Source organism: Pelophylax lessonae, assembly GCF_965119305.1.
Source record: "Pelophylax lessonae genome assembly, chromosome: 7".
In the NCBI taxonomy this organism is placed as follows: domain Eukaryota; kingdom Metazoa; phylum Chordata; class Amphibia; order Anura; family Ranidae; genus Pelophylax; species Pelophylax lessonae.
Genome location: NC_138774.1, coordinates 146,166,730 through 146,182,892, shown reverse-complemented (window position 1 = coordinate 146,182,892; position 16,163 = coordinate 146,166,730). Strand labels below are relative to the sequence as shown.

At 39.8% G+C, this 16,163-nt stretch overlaps 1 protein-coding gene across 1 annotated transcript in view; it reads left to right on the top strand.

Moving 5' to 3' along the window:
- Positions 1–8,713, top strand: part of IL1RAPL2 (interleukin 1 receptor accessory protein like 2) — a 1,216,730-nt gene extending 1,208,017 nt beyond the window's left edge. The window contains exon 11 of the mRNA XM_082264611.1: positions 7,289–8,713. Coding sequence (XP_082120737.1) covers positions 7,289–7,977 — 689 coding nt within the window. The 3' untranslated portion in view covers positions 7,978–8,713. The remainder of the gene's footprint in view (positions 1–7,288) is intronic.
- The last annotated feature ends 7,450 nt before the right edge of the window (positions 8,714–16,163 follow it).

Here is a 16,163-nt window from a genome sequence, read left to right as displayed (position 1 = left end):
ATCTGTGCCATGTTATAGGATAGAGGGGGACTCTATCTTACCATACAGAGAGGGGCCCGCGTTCACCACAAGACCCATCAGGGGGAAAAGGGGGAACATACTACTCACCATACCGGAACCAGGTGGGCACCAACTCCTGACAGTACCCCTCTCCACCGGGGCGGGAGGGCTGTCGACCAATACGGACGCCGTGACTCATGGTCTTTGGCGTTTCAGCGAGACGTTTAACTCGCGGGGTCAGTCCCTTAATGGGACTTTGTCGCGGCCGACCCAGCGCGGAGCTATGGCCTGCACGCGCTCGTAGGCTGAACTGGGGTGACCACCGGATCTCAACATCCAGCCCGTCGCCCAGTTCAGCTTTCTTGCTTGAAGATCTCACAGGAACACTGGAGAAAAAAGCTGTCTAAAAAATCTTTTTAAGAAAAAAATCTTGCCAGGACCGAAGATCCCAGCAAGGTATCTAGGTCCTTACTCCTAACTAGACAGAAAATAACTGATTTGCTGAGGCAGAGAGAGAGAGGATATACCCTCTGGGACTGCCCCTAGGGTGTGGCCAGAGCATTTTAATTTCCTGTCTAGTCCTGCTCCTGTGGAGGCAACATAACCCGAAGGTGCTGTATCACCGAGGACTACGTCTGTCAATGAGCGATAGAGAAACATATTTTTATAGTGTGGGGTGGGACTAAGAGCAATGAACCATGATTGGATAGAGTCATCATCACAGTGTCCAATCATGGCTCTGACAGTGCTATGTGCCCTTATTGACTAAAGCTTTCATTGCTTCAGCCAATCAGGGCTTCCAATACACTGTGCGGTGCCCTGATAATTCGGATGCTTCATCTAACCGGCAAACAGGCAATGTTTGGCCCAAACTCAAGTTCAGGCCGAACCGTTCACCCAACTCTACTTTAGGTATACTTTAATTTTTCAAAATTCATCACAAAATGCATCACAGAGGGAGATATCTTAGCTATAGAAGACTAGAGGTTGACAGTCTGCCAGCCTGCTAAATTAAACACATAGCAGCTGTTTGTAAGCTGTTAGACACCCACTGAAACTAACTTTAGTCTTTGTTGTGATCTTTGAAAATGAAGTACTTCACAGTACAAGCAGGTAGAGAGTCACATTAGGGTGTCTGTAAAAAAGCTATTTTACTGCTTGTTAAAAAAGCAAAGCTAGGCCATGTTATAGCATCTTATATTTGCGAGTCCCAGCCCAATGCACTCTGAGTTTAGTAGTAGAGCATTTATTCTACATCTTTTCCCATTCCAAAAATATAGCAATTTAATTGATTAAGAATCAGAAGGTTTTTTGCATAGGGGATCTCCCAGTCTTTCCTACTATGTATGAAGAAAAATGGATATGTGGGGATGTTGAGGGGGTTCTCCTTTCTTTATAGATTTACTAAAGGCATGGAATATTCTGTGGAAAGCTCAAGAAAGTAAATTGAAAAGCTCATTATCTGCCTGTAACAGGGGGAACACAGGGTTCATACCGGGAATAAATCTATAAAAGATGGGATAAGATAGAACTTTATTTATTAACCAATTTCCTGAATGAAAAGGGTAAACCTATTTTAATTTGATACTCTTAAAGAACATTGGGAAATTACAAATGCTTTTGTTTTACTTATAGTGGACTATATAGGTACCGTTAAGGAGAAGCATTTCAACAGTCAGGCTATACTAGATTTTTGGCAGTAGAATTTTCCAGGGCAGTGGGAATTTGTTCTGGGAAAAAAATACATTTTTATTGACGATGGGCCAAAATATAGGCATAAATTTAGTGGTTCTGTTTTTTGGGCTAGGGTACTATGTTTACCCTGATAGAAGGTAATTGTACAAGTGTCATAATTATCGAATATACAGTACATTGTACTTCTATGTAAATTATATTGTATGAGTATTGAATGTGTGTTGATTTGACACAGTCTTAAAAAAAAAAAAAAAATATGCAAATAGTTTAATGTTTCTTGGACTGGGCACAAGGGTACTTTTCACATTTTGTCATAAAGTTAAAGTGGTAACCATTTACATAAAAGCTATACTGTTTAGGCTTATTGCTTAGCTTTTTATACTCAATTTGGCACTGGATGCTGTTATCTCCAGGACCACAGAAGGGAATTTTATACAGTATGATCACATATGCTGACTGGTGCGGCTGTTGCAAGTAGACTGGAGCTAAACTGGTAATACTGTACATTGATGTATTACTGAAAGTTATATTTGCTTGTTGGTAGTTACCTCATGTGTAACACATTGAAACTAATAGGACGCCAATGAGAACTGTAAGCAAACAGTCTTTTAAGGACCATTCACACTAGAATGTCGCACAGGAAACCCGTTGTTACCTTACCCACACTGCATTCAAATCGCACTGCTCTTGTGATCTGCAGTGGGTGTCAGTGCAACTTTAATGATACCCCAAATGCAGTGCATTTTCCCTCACTAAGTTGCATGATACAAATGTACCATGCAATCCAATTGCAGTGCGTTTCCAAAAGTAGTGCATGCTCTACTTTTGGTGCAATTCAGCAAAGTGAAATTTCAGCTCAGTCAAAATGAATGGGCTAAAATTGCCCGGCAAAGAATTGCATGTGAATCACACAGGAACACACAGCGGAATCCCGTGCGATGCACATGCAGCTCCTAGTGTGAATGGGACCTCAGTAGCAAAGTTCTATTCATCATCAGTGTTAAATGTTTATGTTACCCACAGTGACAGCTAACTAATGAAACATTAAGGGGTTTGAGAAAGGGTTTTTGAATATGTACACAATAAAATTCAACAGATAAGCTATTAAATGGTCAAAATACAGAATTGAGCATCATATTTGGTTACCTCTATTTTTATTAAATGTAGTTAGAGACATTTTAAAAAATTAAGTCTCGATCAAGTCTCGATCAATGTCAACAATAGGATACACGATACGTCAGCAGTAGGAGTTTCTTAAAATTGAAACACTAATGAAAGGTTATGGTTCATTTCCACATTAAAATATACTGTTTATAAAAAAATATATATCCTTTTTTAGAAGGCACTTAATAAATATCCCTTGGCTTGATCCATACCCATGTTACAAACACCTGTAATTTCTATCAAGATCAGAAAATTGATGTTTATGTTATAGAGCTCACATAGTGAGTTTCCTTTGAACATATTAATTTAAGGTATCTGTAGTGGTTGATTACATCAGCACATAGTAATTTAAAGTCTCTTTAGGGTTTGATTGGACAGTCCTTTCAAAGTTAAGTTCATGACTGTGTAATTGTAGGTTACAGCCACACAAGGGTGTGTGTTATTGTTCTGCTGCTGTAATTGGAGCCTCGATCAAGCACAGCATCACTTATACCTTTGTTACTTGGCACCAAACATGACAGCTTCGCTTAGCTGGCAGCGGAGGGAAAATATGCACGTCACAATATATCATTCATACCTTCTCCCAAGCCAAACTCATTAACATGAACACCACTCCAGGAGAATCTATTGCATGTAATTAGCAGAATTATCAAAACGCTACAATTGCGGGATCCAAACAGTGTGCCAAAAAACTTTGCAGTCTTCTGGAATGTCTGTGCTCATTTTACAAGCACAGAAAAAGGAAAAAATACAGTTTTTTTTCATCCACTCTACTGTCAGCTTGCTATGTATTGGGGTAAATATTAATGGCAATGACATACTTATCTATATGCCACCTTTAAACATTTAATTCTCTTTCTGGAGAGTAGTTATAAGAACAAATACAACATTTTTTAAATTGCAATAAAGAAGTCAGATAATATTGGCAGTACAGACACACAGGATGGGGAACCAAATGTTTTTTTTTTCAATTGCTTTAAAATCTTTGTTCCAATAGTTTATTGGAGGACATAGCATCGTACCTCTGGGTATACACTCTCCCTCTAGGAGGTTGGAAACTAGGCAACTCAAAAGGTACAGCTCCTGCTAGTGGCTAGACCACTGCACTCTGACAAAGTTCAAGAGCAGCAAGTGACCAAATGTAATATGGAAAACAAACTAAAGACTCATCTTACCTGCGGTAAGTATTGAGCAGTATCCCTCAATGAACTATTGGAGAAAAGGATTTTGCAGTAAGTCCAAAGATCAAATTTAGTCAAAGCATTCACTGGGGGAAAGAGCATAAGATCTCTGGAACTAAATAACTGCTGCCTGTAAAACCCATACATCTAAAATATAATCAGTATTGTATCAACCCCAGTAAAACCTTGGGAACCATTCCTGGACTACATGCTGTGGGTACTGCCTGTAATGTTCATGGAGGGCGCTATATCCTGCAGGGGGGCTCTCCCTTGCACTTGGTGCAATACGTTGAGTCAGCTGCAGGGTGCTTTATAGGTCCAAGGCCCTGGTCCATCCTTATGAAACCCAGTTCCTGAAGACCCCTTCAGGGGTATGCCCACCGTTACAGACAGAGCCTGAACTTTTGTTTGCAGTCCAGTGTCAAGGACAGGTAAGAAATTGTCACCCTGTATCTCTTGCCATTACTGTTAAAATAGGGCTATGTTTGGAATGTACTGTAATAACTTCACAGTGCAAACTTTTAAAACTTAAATATTTTTTCCACTTAGATTGCAGTCTCAGGGGGATAAACTAGTTTTACATCACACCATTAATCACACACGTTAACACCGTTTTCACCCTTGAGTCATTTTGAGGTACTCAGGTGCTTCTGCCTGCCTTTTCACCATAAGGATTAATTACAGGACAGTCTACACCTGAATAACTGCATACTCCTTTCGGACATGCTTACCCTATTTCACACCCCAGGGGAATAAATGGTGGAGGCAAGGTGAAATGGAGCCAATTCAAAATCATAGGTGAACATTTGCTTTTTCAAAGGCTAGCACAACACTCAACCTTATAGTAATGATGCATCCCTTGCATCGGAGCAGGACAGGGGTTTAATATTGATGTCTGCATCCAATTCTACCCCTATTTTAGGCACACAATGTTTCCTACTACAAAAAAAATCCCAGAATCATCTGTATATATGGCACAATTCCTTCGACAGATTACAGACTTAATACAGCCATCTGTGTCTGGGGTTCAGAAACTCCCCGCTTTTTCTCCTACTCCCTTTTCTCATCCTGAGTCAGATTCTGATAAGCCCGACAAAAAACAGATTGAAGAGGATATTGAGGCAATAATGTAGGAAACTGTGGAAGATTTCTCTTCACCAGACTGTTAAGTTGAAGAAGGAGCTTCATGCAACATACTTCGCAACAATTAAAAGCCATGCACCTTTGGGTACAAAGAAACTCACTAAATCTTGGGAAATATTCCCTGTTCATGAATAGATAAAATGTGCAGTCTATGATGATTGAAACCCTGCAGGTTTTTCACCCCCCCCCCCCCCCCCCGAAAGTCATTACAGATCTCTATTCAGTGGAAAAAGAATTTGCAAAGAAGCCATGAAACCAGCTCTACCTGCCATTTTAGTATGTCAAACTGCAGCTAGTTGGACTAAGACAATGAACAATCAGCATGACTGGATGTTTTTTAGGAACACACTGTTACAGAGCAATTACAGCAATTGCCTTTTTGTGTGGGTAACCTAGAACATGTTGTTATGAGCCAAATTTACAGAATGGTTCTAATATCTATTCACATGAGCAGAATGTTATGGCCTAAAGCTTGGACAGCTAAAGGGGCCTGCAAAAGGCACCTCACACATATATGCCCTTCCAAGGAATATGCCTGTCTAGTGAGGCACTTGGCCAATTTATTAGAGAGGTCAGAGATAGGAAAGAGGTTTTACTACCGCAAAGAAAGAGCCCTTAGCTCCTCAGAATGCAGAACACCATCCGTTCTACCCAGGCTTCAGTTTTAAAGCCCACGTTTTGCCCTTCCCTTGGCACAAAGCTTGGCCTACAAAAGCCACAAGCCCTTCCCTGAAAGTCCTCTTCATAAGAGTGGTGGGGGGGGGGGTGACTGTTACAGTTTTCCTCTCTGTGGGTTACAGACATCCGAGACTGTTGGGTTCAAATCAGTGGTTTCTAGAGGGTATAGTATAAAGTTCAAAATTCTGTCCCCCTCACTGCTTTCTTCTTTCAAATCAACCAAAGACTGCCCAAGGACAGTTAGATTTGGAACCAGGAAGTCATTGCCCCAGTACCTCCACATGACAGGTTCAAAGGTTTCTACTCAAGATTGTTCCTGGTACCAAGGCTCAAAATTTATTTGCCATATTTTGAACCTAAAACCTCTCAACAGATTCCTTCAGATTCCAAAATTGTGCATGGTATCTGCAAGGTCAGTACTTGCATCTATGAGACGGGAAATTTCTAGCATCAATGAATGTCCAAGATGTCGAATTGCCCACTTCGTGAGCGATTTCTGCAATTTACAGTGGAAGAAAATAACTTCCAGTTTGTTGCACTACTTGCATCTACCAGCCTTTCCTCTGCTCCTAGAGTGTTCACAAGGGTCTTAACACCTCTGCTGACCATAATCAGAACCCAGCAACCTCTATTCCTTCCTGCTGCTCAATCACTGGTTTTGACAGCATGGCTGTTAAAACACAAGTCCTAAAGGAAAGAGGGATTTCTGAGTCGGATTCCCATCTAGCTGAAAGCAAGAAAAGCCACTTTCAGGAAGAACATGATACCTGGAAACCTTATTTTATTTGGTGTGAATGTAGTGGATTCAGTCCCAGAGATTACTCTCTCTCACATTCTGGCCTTCCTGCAGTCCTAACTACATTGCGTTTGAAATACTGCAAGAGCACACCTTGGTCATCATGTTAGATACTGTATGCTCATTCATCGTTTTTATGATTGATCTGGAAATATAAGTTGTCTACTTCTCTGTTTTAAATCTATGTGAATACAAACTGGATGTATTACAACTATCATTTGGCCTTTTATGTATGTTCTATGTAAAATTAAATGTAAGCAAAGCTATGTGTGAGAGGTATATACGATTAATGGACATGGGTTGCATGGGGTCAAGCTTTATAAAAAGTGGTGATAAAGCAGGCAGTCCACAAACATTTACCCAGATACAACCCGTTTCCTCTCACTTCTGCTTTATATTGACTACAGGATATGGAGTATGGGTGGGTATTTTTAAACTTGTTTTCAAAGTGGGTATAGCATCTCAGACAATAAACTGTGTTATATTGTTTTGAAGTCTTCCTATCCTAGATGTCACAATCTCTTTAAACAACAGTTGCTCAGATCATATGGTATTAAAGCAAAAATATGGATTAAAAAAAAAAAACAAACAGCCAGTAATGAAATAACACTGTCCAATTGTTTTCTTGCAGCATATATGGAAGATCTGGCCCGATGTGTGGAACAGAGTAGAAGGTTAATTATCGTGCTAACGCCAGATTATGTCATCAGAAGAGGCTGGAGTATTTTTGTGCTGGACAGCAGACTCCATAACATGCTAACCAGTGGTGAAATCAAAGTAATAATAATAGAATGCACCAACCTGAGAGGAAAAGTGAACTATCAAGAGGTGGAATCCCTAAAACATGCCATCAAACATCAGTCGCTCATTAAGTGGGATGGTCCAAAATGCAGCAAACTCAATTCAAAATTTTGGAAGCGCTTAGTCTATGAAATGCCCACAAAAAAGAAAGAAGTGCTATCTAGGCAGCATGTCATGGATAGTGGGGAGCAAAGTCTTTTTGGAGACCTGCAAACTGTACCCTCCATTGCCATAACAGGGACATCAAGCACGCTGGCACCATCTCAAGAAATTACAGGTTACCATCATGCAGAGGCCATGCAAATGAGACATTTTTGTAGGGCTTATGAGAAACCAGCTCTGCCTTTGTCTGTAGCGCCTCTAGGCAATCACCATACATATTGCAACATACCATTAACGCTGCTCAATGGACAGATGAGCCACAACAGCATGGGCAAAGACCAGCTGGAGTACCACGGCAACAATACTCTGATACCAATCACTTCAAGAGAGCTTGGTATTTCCAGTGATATCTGGTAGTACAACATAAAACATAAACCAGTTTTTTTTTTTTTTTGCTGCTGTTCAAGCTCTCCGAAGTTTTAAAGAACCTTAAATTCATGCCACAGGAGTGCCAAAACATGCTTTTAAGCAGTGGCACATTTACTCAGTTTTCTACTGGAACAATTTGTTTACAACAACAAATATTGATATATCTACTTTTTCTTTTTTAGTTTCAACATAGTTATAAGAACTACAGTGTAAATGTTTTCTTGCTGTGTCGGGCAAAACAAAAACACATTATAAATATTTTAGATTAGACGTCACGATCTGACGGACTTAAATATAATATTCGAAGACATGAGTATTTCTATATATTTCAAAGAAAATTTCAGTACATTTGAAACAAATAAAAAAAAAAAAACTTAAATATAGTTACTTTTTAGACTTCTAATTATGCAATTCTCATAGCACATCCTGAAAGCATTTCTTATTTGTAAAAAAGGAATTGTGGTAAGGGTTGGTGGGCCCTATCTGAACCTGTCACATGACCATGATTTTCAGCCAATAAAAATGCACAACAAATTCTACATATTGGTGAAATCTTTCAGTGCTAGAGAAAAATATAGTGGTAAGTCTCTGGCAGTGAGAGGGATATTTTTGCACACCAGGCTGTTTTATGTCATTTAAGCACAACATTGTCATCATTGTATACATACTGGAAGCATGATTTTTTTTTTAAACTGTTTATTAACCAGTATGAATCACTGCTGAAAATAAACACATTTAGGAGGTGAAATTTAATAAGATTTCCTGGGCAAGAATTATAAATGGAACTACTATATATGTTGCTGGCTGATGCATCACTCAGATTTTTTATGCAAACTAAATTCAAAGCTAGAAATTCAGTTTGGAACTAAGTTAAAGCCCATCTCTAGCTCTTTTTAACCTAGGTTAGTGTGGGGATGGGTTCTGGCTTCTGTCAGGTAATATTACCATGGTGTATCCATGCAGGGGAGATATCCTCTTACTTCCTGTACTACTGACTCTGTTATATCCTGATACACAGGGTGTTACTAGGACAAGAAGTAATCACAAACATACTTGTGGGACAAAGACTGTGGTAAAAACCTAAAAAAGGTACTAACCAATATTTCACCATATAGCCTGTATCAGTGACAGAGAGACAATGTCTTCCACAGGGACTTACTGTATCAAATACTTAAAAAAAAAAAAAAAACTGGCTGTAGTGTTTCAGAAGGTACACTACGCTCAACTTTGCAATCTTGGTGCAAGTGATACCAATGATAGTGTGGCTATACAAAGGATAAGGCAATTTTACATCTTTATTTTACTGAACTTCACTGTGTTATTTATGAAAACATCACTTTCCCTGCCTGCAATAAATTGGGAGAGAAGAACAGTCTGCATTGTCCTTCAGCAAACTATAATATTCCTCCATTTTCCCTTCTCAATTTCCAGTGTAAATTTCAAAATGATTGTGTGTTGCCACATAGCAACTGCACAGATCCTCCATCAGACGTCTTAATAAATAAGGCCTGGTACACTGTAGAATGATTTTCCAATTTAAAAAAAAAAATAAAAATTAGCATCAGGCAAGACTATGTGCTATCATCCATACTCTCTCCTGCTGACTATTCAGCACAGTTTTCTCACATAAGTCCAATAAAAATTCACAATTCTAGACAATGATTTACTAGTGCAGATTTTTGCAATGCTATATTGATGCATGATGGACCATGAAATTATAGACATTAGCTGATGTACTGTATTTTCCAGATATGCATTTTGCTATAGCAGAGAAAAACAATATGAATTTACCTAATGTAAAGCTTTTATCTGAACTCCAGCTTTACATAGTTACATAGTTACACAGTTGTACAGGTGCCTTTGTCATACTGGAAGCTTATTAACTTCTCACAGTGTGCATTGGAAGTTACTACAAGTCAGAAAGTCAGTTGTTCCTTTTTTTCCAGCTGGAGGACATGCAGCATTATCTAGCCCTTACCCTCCCAGTCCAAACTGCCCTTCACCCTTGGTTTCATTTATTGTATTTAAGTTCTTGCAATCATGGAGGCTCAGCATCACATGTGGGCATTACCAGAGCTTCCTGTTTTCAGGAAGCTATGTATAGCACCCTACTGGCCCCTCGAACTAGAACGGTAATTTGTCTGCGCTGCACATGTATTGTAAACAGAAGGGTCTCATGCAGTAATATCATTAGAACTTTGATAAAGGGGGGAAAGAGGAACGAGGGAAGACAAAATTTAAACAGATTCAACTTTAGCTTCAACTTTGCTCATCTGCACAAGTCACACAAAAACATATGCAACATGGTAGCTACCATTTTTCAGAAGGAAGGCAGCAATGATATAACATGTATTTCTCTCTCTCTCTCTGATAGGTGTGTACCTAATGATATGAGTTTTCTAGTTTTTAACTTTACTAAATTATGGCATGACTTCAGAAGCACGCATGACAGTTCACTACAGGGCATGGACAATTGTGGAAAGATCAACCAGACCTTTCAATGTCTAACTCCGGACAAAGTTTTATTTTCTATTTTAGTTTTGGACATAGTGAGGAGTATTAGAATGTCTTTCATGTCATCATTGCTGTGTGAGGTCTTGTTGAGAGCAGTTTCCCTCACTTGCTATAACTGAATACAGCATTGTCACCAAAACAGAACGTTTGGGGAATATCTCCAGTTGCGGATTGTCACTTGCCACCACATGTGGATTTTCACAGCAGTGGGGCAGGCGGTGAGAGAGGTCATCTCTCTGCTCACCTGCTGTACCTCCCACAATGTAGTGTTAGGAGCCCAGGAGTGAGGGCGGAATAGCAGTGATGCGGGGTGGGTGGTGCAGTGCCCAGCTGCAAACGGTCTGCTGCCCAGGGGTTGGGGACCCCTGCTTTAGAGTACTAAGAGTCAAATGCTGGTCTAGAACCAGACTGGAAAAAGGTCAGGATTTGAGGGATAGAATACTCAAAAGTGTTGACGTGCCTGCTTTCCTAGAAGCCATAATAGGTCTTTCAAGTGTGATGGTAGATCAGTAGATAAATAGGGTACAAAGAATTGACCGCAAATGCCTTGGGGTCCCTGGATCTGATCACAAACCTGTTTCGTTTCATGTTAAATTTCGTAGGCACAATGTCTACATCTGGTGTGCCCTGGACCATATCTAAAATCAGTCCCAGGTACTCTAAGCTGGAAAAACTGGAGGACAGACTTCTTGAAGGTGGAAGACATAACTGTGGCTGAGGAGTCCTTTAGCAGCAGTTCATCTAGGTATCCCATGACATAAATGCCCTGAGATTTTACTAGGACTAAAAGTGAAAAGGACTCTTGGTGCAGAAGGAGCCTGAAAGAAAATGCAACAATCTGAAAGTGTTGGTTTCCCGCAGCAAGGCGTAGAAAGTGTTGGTGTGTGGGAATGTAAAAGCATCTAGGATGTCCACTAATGCCAAAAATTCCCCTGATCTGAGAGAAACATTCACATATCTTGCAGACTGAATGCACAATTTTGATCTGTTTAGGGATTTGAGGTCCAAAATGGGACAAATGCCTCCGTTTGGTTTTTGGACCGTGAATAGATTTGGAGTCAAACCTTTTGAAGTTTTCTTATGTAGGAATTAGGACTACCACTCCTTGTGCCTAAAATAGGTTTAGTGCAGACCACAAGTCTGCCTATTTTGAGATGAAGCTAGCAGATTGGAGAGTAGGTATTGTGGAGCAGGAAGGGACAGAAATCCTCTTTAGTAGCCCCTGGATATTACATATTGGAACCATGGGTTTAAGATAAAAAATGCGGGACCAGATAAGCCAGAACCCACCTAACTGAACTTTAAGGCTCAGCAATGGGAGAAAAGGGTATATTAAAAAGTATGAATTTTATTGTATGACATTTCTAAAAGCACAAACATAGTCTAAAATAGATTAATTGATAATTGTTTACATAGACTCTACTCAAGTACCGGAAGACCATAAAAAAAATGTCAAAAGGCATAACATCTTGTAAGGTTGCTTGCTTCCGGTAACCCAATCTGCCAAGTCAACTTTTGGTCAGTAATACAGCTTTTTCAGGACCCAATAGTGCAGAGTAGAGCAACAAATGTTGCAGTGGATCATGCAAGTACAGTCTGGGGGCGAGCACAGGGGCCCCAAGGCAAACGGAGGTGGCGGGGACTAGTCACAGGCAAAGAGACGAGACTTTATACTTAGATTATTGAGGGATGATCGCCAGACTTGGCTAAAGATGAAGAACTCACTGGATAGTATGCAAAGCGATGAGATCACATAAGGCCCTGTTCATCAGCTAAGGCATTCTAACAGTCAGATGTTAAGGGTCATATGTTCAATAACAGCAGTCCAAGATGATGGGCACATAAGGTATACATAAGCCCTCCTGTCAACTACAGCCACAAAATGCCACCTACCAGACTGTCCTTTCCTATTATCTTGCTGATGTGACTTTAGCCAAAACCCTGTTTCTTACAAGGGTTTTAAGATGTCTCTGTTCAAGACTGGTGCAAAGACCAACAGACATTCCCCCCACTCCAGAGTGATGGTGCCCATTCATTGTGAAGAGGGCTCCTGAGTAGGCTTTTAGAGTTTTAGTGTCCAAGGCTTGTGATAAAATGATGAATTTAAAGGGGGATGCCTGGAAGAAGCGAAATGACTCCTTTCAGTGTGAGTAGTAGGTTTGGGTTGTTTTTTTTGGGGGGGGGGGGGTAGAAGTACTTTTCGCCAGTAACTTTCTTGATAAATTTATCATGGGCTTCGCCAAACAGGCATTCACTATTGAAAGGCATGTGTAAAGGGTGCCTTTTATAAGCAGGCTCATCATACTAAACCTTTAACCACAACATTATGTGCATCTGCACAGAGAGCAGTGTCAACTTCAAGACCTGGGAAATTACATTCTCCTGGCATTAGCACAACATAGCAGTTCTGAAGACGTGAGCTGACATTGTTCTAGATTAGAGCATGGACTACCAATGTAAAATCATGTTAACTTTTATTTGTTCGGTCTATTTAGCTACAGTCTAGCAAATGTACATGGCTGTAATAGTCAGTTGCAAGGCAGGATCCACAAAAGCCAAGGTTGGTTTCTATAAGGTTTTAATGTGCCTGTCAACTGAAAACCTCAAAAGGAGGAAACATATTCAACAGGAACAGTAAAATGCTTGTTGAAAATTAGGATGGCAGGATTTGCTACTAGAATAGACTACTTTTTGATAAATTAATTTTCCATAGCATATAACTCAGCAAAGAGTTTTGGAGGGCTATAATACTGTGTGAGGATTTGGCCAATTCGTATGCAAAGCACAGTTGCATGTACACGTGTAGAGGAAAGGAATTTTTAGATTTCCCCAGATCTTTAGTGCCCACAAGAGTTTGTTTAGGCTGAGGAGATTCCAGTGCTGTTAGATAAAGGCTAGTACTCAAGAATACGAGCTTGCTGTAAAAAGAATGTGGTCTGAAGTCATAGCTTGTGTCCCATAATACACAGGTGTTTAAAATTCCTCTGCAGGATCCTCTTTTGCATTCACCTCACCCTCATCAATATCTTCCTCAAAGAAGTTAGGAGAATCAGAGGTCAAACTCCTGAATAGAGAGGCAGAAGAGCTTTTTTGGGCCTTAAAGTCCAAAGGGCACAAATAAACCAGTTAAAGTTGCAGTGAAATCTGCCTTAGTCAAATAGGCTGTGTGTTGCACACCTGCAAGGGATTTAGAATGGTGGGAAGAGATCTGTGTTAATATGGGACCTTGCTCAAGAGCAAGGGACCAGTTATGCTTTAAATGATTTTCTGGTTTTCCATCTACATAGCCCGAGTTCTATTGGGCCCTTTTTTCTCAGCTCCTCTGCACCTTGTCTTGATTGTCTTTGTGTGTCCAGGAAGGTAGCCCCTTTAACCCACACACTGACCGACATCCTGTGTCTCTGAGAAGCAGGTCGCGCAGACAGACACACTTTTGCCTGCTATTTCTGCTGAGATTGCAAGAAGCATGTCAGCCAGAAGACATTTGTAACTATGTCACTATCTAAGCATCAATGTTGCATTTGGAAACCCACCATATTCATAAAGATAAACATTCACTTCCACCAGTGTGGTAGAGACATTTACATATTAGAATAATACACCCCAAATGTAAACTAGGGCTCAGTCTATATTTACAGGAAAAGCTGGTTTTACTTTATCTAGCTGTGGATTCCCAAAGGGGACCAAGCTTCACCTGTCATAGTGAGCATACCCCTGAAGGAGCCTTCAGGGTCTGGGTGCATGGTCTGGCCACACAGTAAGTTTACTTGAAAATAATCCTTTCATATTTTGAGTGCTGCCTGCCTTCTGACCATTTCTTTACACAACTTCCTGGATTCCCTGCATGCTTCTCTGCTGTTTTCTTTCAATTTCTAAAGGACTATATATCCCATGACACTTTGCTATCTGCAAGCAGTGATCTTATACAAACTGCACATTCTGTAACTGCTCCTCTCAGCACCCCTGTAGTTCAGAAACAGGCTCTGTAAAATGTGTGACACAGCAGTGCCTACTCACAGGGCATAGTGATTATTTGTCACATAATTAAAGGAAGTGAATGTTTTGGGTTTTTCACAAAGTAAATTCACAAACTTCAGGATCATTCAGATTATTAGGAGTAGGCTAAAAATAATTTAAATACAATGTGTAAATGAATATATGAATTTAAACGTTGGCTATAGATACTTTTAAATAGTTTTGGGAAAGAATCATTTTCAGTTTATTTTACAAAAAACTTAGGATTTTATGAACAGGAACTTGCAGTACCCATAAATGTTCCCCGATGCCTGGATTGCAGCAGTGGCCAATATCTATGAATATACAGTGAATATAAATCTCTCTCTTTGGGCTTATCCTCAAGGTAAAAAGTATCAAAACCCTGGCCCATATCTGAGAATTGTGAACTTTGCTTGCATGCATACTTAGGAATCTTCCAGTACAACAGTGGAGCTAGGATTTGGATTGCTTAGTTCAGGTATAATTATAAAGCGGTTTCTGACCACTCCATGTAATAGCAAGAAAGGTTCCTGCCTTATGTGCTTACTTAACCTACTTAAATAGTATTGTGAGCAGCTATAGAAGATATCACCTTTACTGCAATATGCAGGTGATACCTGCTAGGCTAACCATGTTACAATTTAATTGTATGATCTCTGTTAGATTTACCAGCAACTATGTAGTACAAGGGTCTGGCTGATTGTTTACAGATTGATTGGATTGTTTAGGTAGGTCCTTGTATTACATAGTTTTGGATAATATATAGTTAATTGTACAGGGATTGTGTAGTGAGACTAACATGTGTGGTGAACCTTAAGGGGACATCACTGTAGGGTAATATGATGATGGATGTCATGCACTCTTCCTATAATGCCTTAACATCATACAGCAGAAGTTACAAAGTCAACACAGTTTAACTTTTGATACAAAAGCGTTATATCCCTATTCAGCACGGTTTATAGTGATCTGGGTATACTGTAGTCTCTTGTCATGTGATTTTCTAAGAACTACAAAGTTCTACTACTGGGAACATACCAGGCTGCATTTTTCATGCATTTGATTCAAGGCCATTCAGAAGAGGAGAGTTCCACCAACTAGGCTACTAAAGCTTGCAAAGAATCAAACTGCCCACAATTTGTGCCTTCAAGCGGCAATACACTTGCGGTCTGACTTCTACTTCCTCTTCATAATGTTATCATGCTTCTGAATGATGCATCTGCCAGCAGAAGTATAATAGTATCCCCTTTTTGAATAAGAGGACAAATCCTGCTCTTTTATATTTCTCCAAAAAATTATTATTCTGGAGTTGTTGGTGTTTAAAGTAAAACATATTACAACATACTATGGAAAATGCCAGCAATATGATTGGCAACAAAAGCAATAGCTGAGTCTTCAGGTGTGTTAATTTGAAAGTTTTACAATTGCATTGATAATCAAGCAGGGAGTGTCTCCATCCCTCTGCAGTTCAGGTAAAAGTTTATAGTATTTTGTTGAAGTGGGAATATGTGTGTATAGGTGATATACATATTATTCAATGTAAACTTGTACTTTTCATTATTTGCTGTCACATTGATGCCTGAGCTGAAACAAGAGTGACCCAAGAAATCAGTTTGCTAATAAAGGTGTCATATGAACTGAACAATCTTCAGGTTTTCACTTTGTGG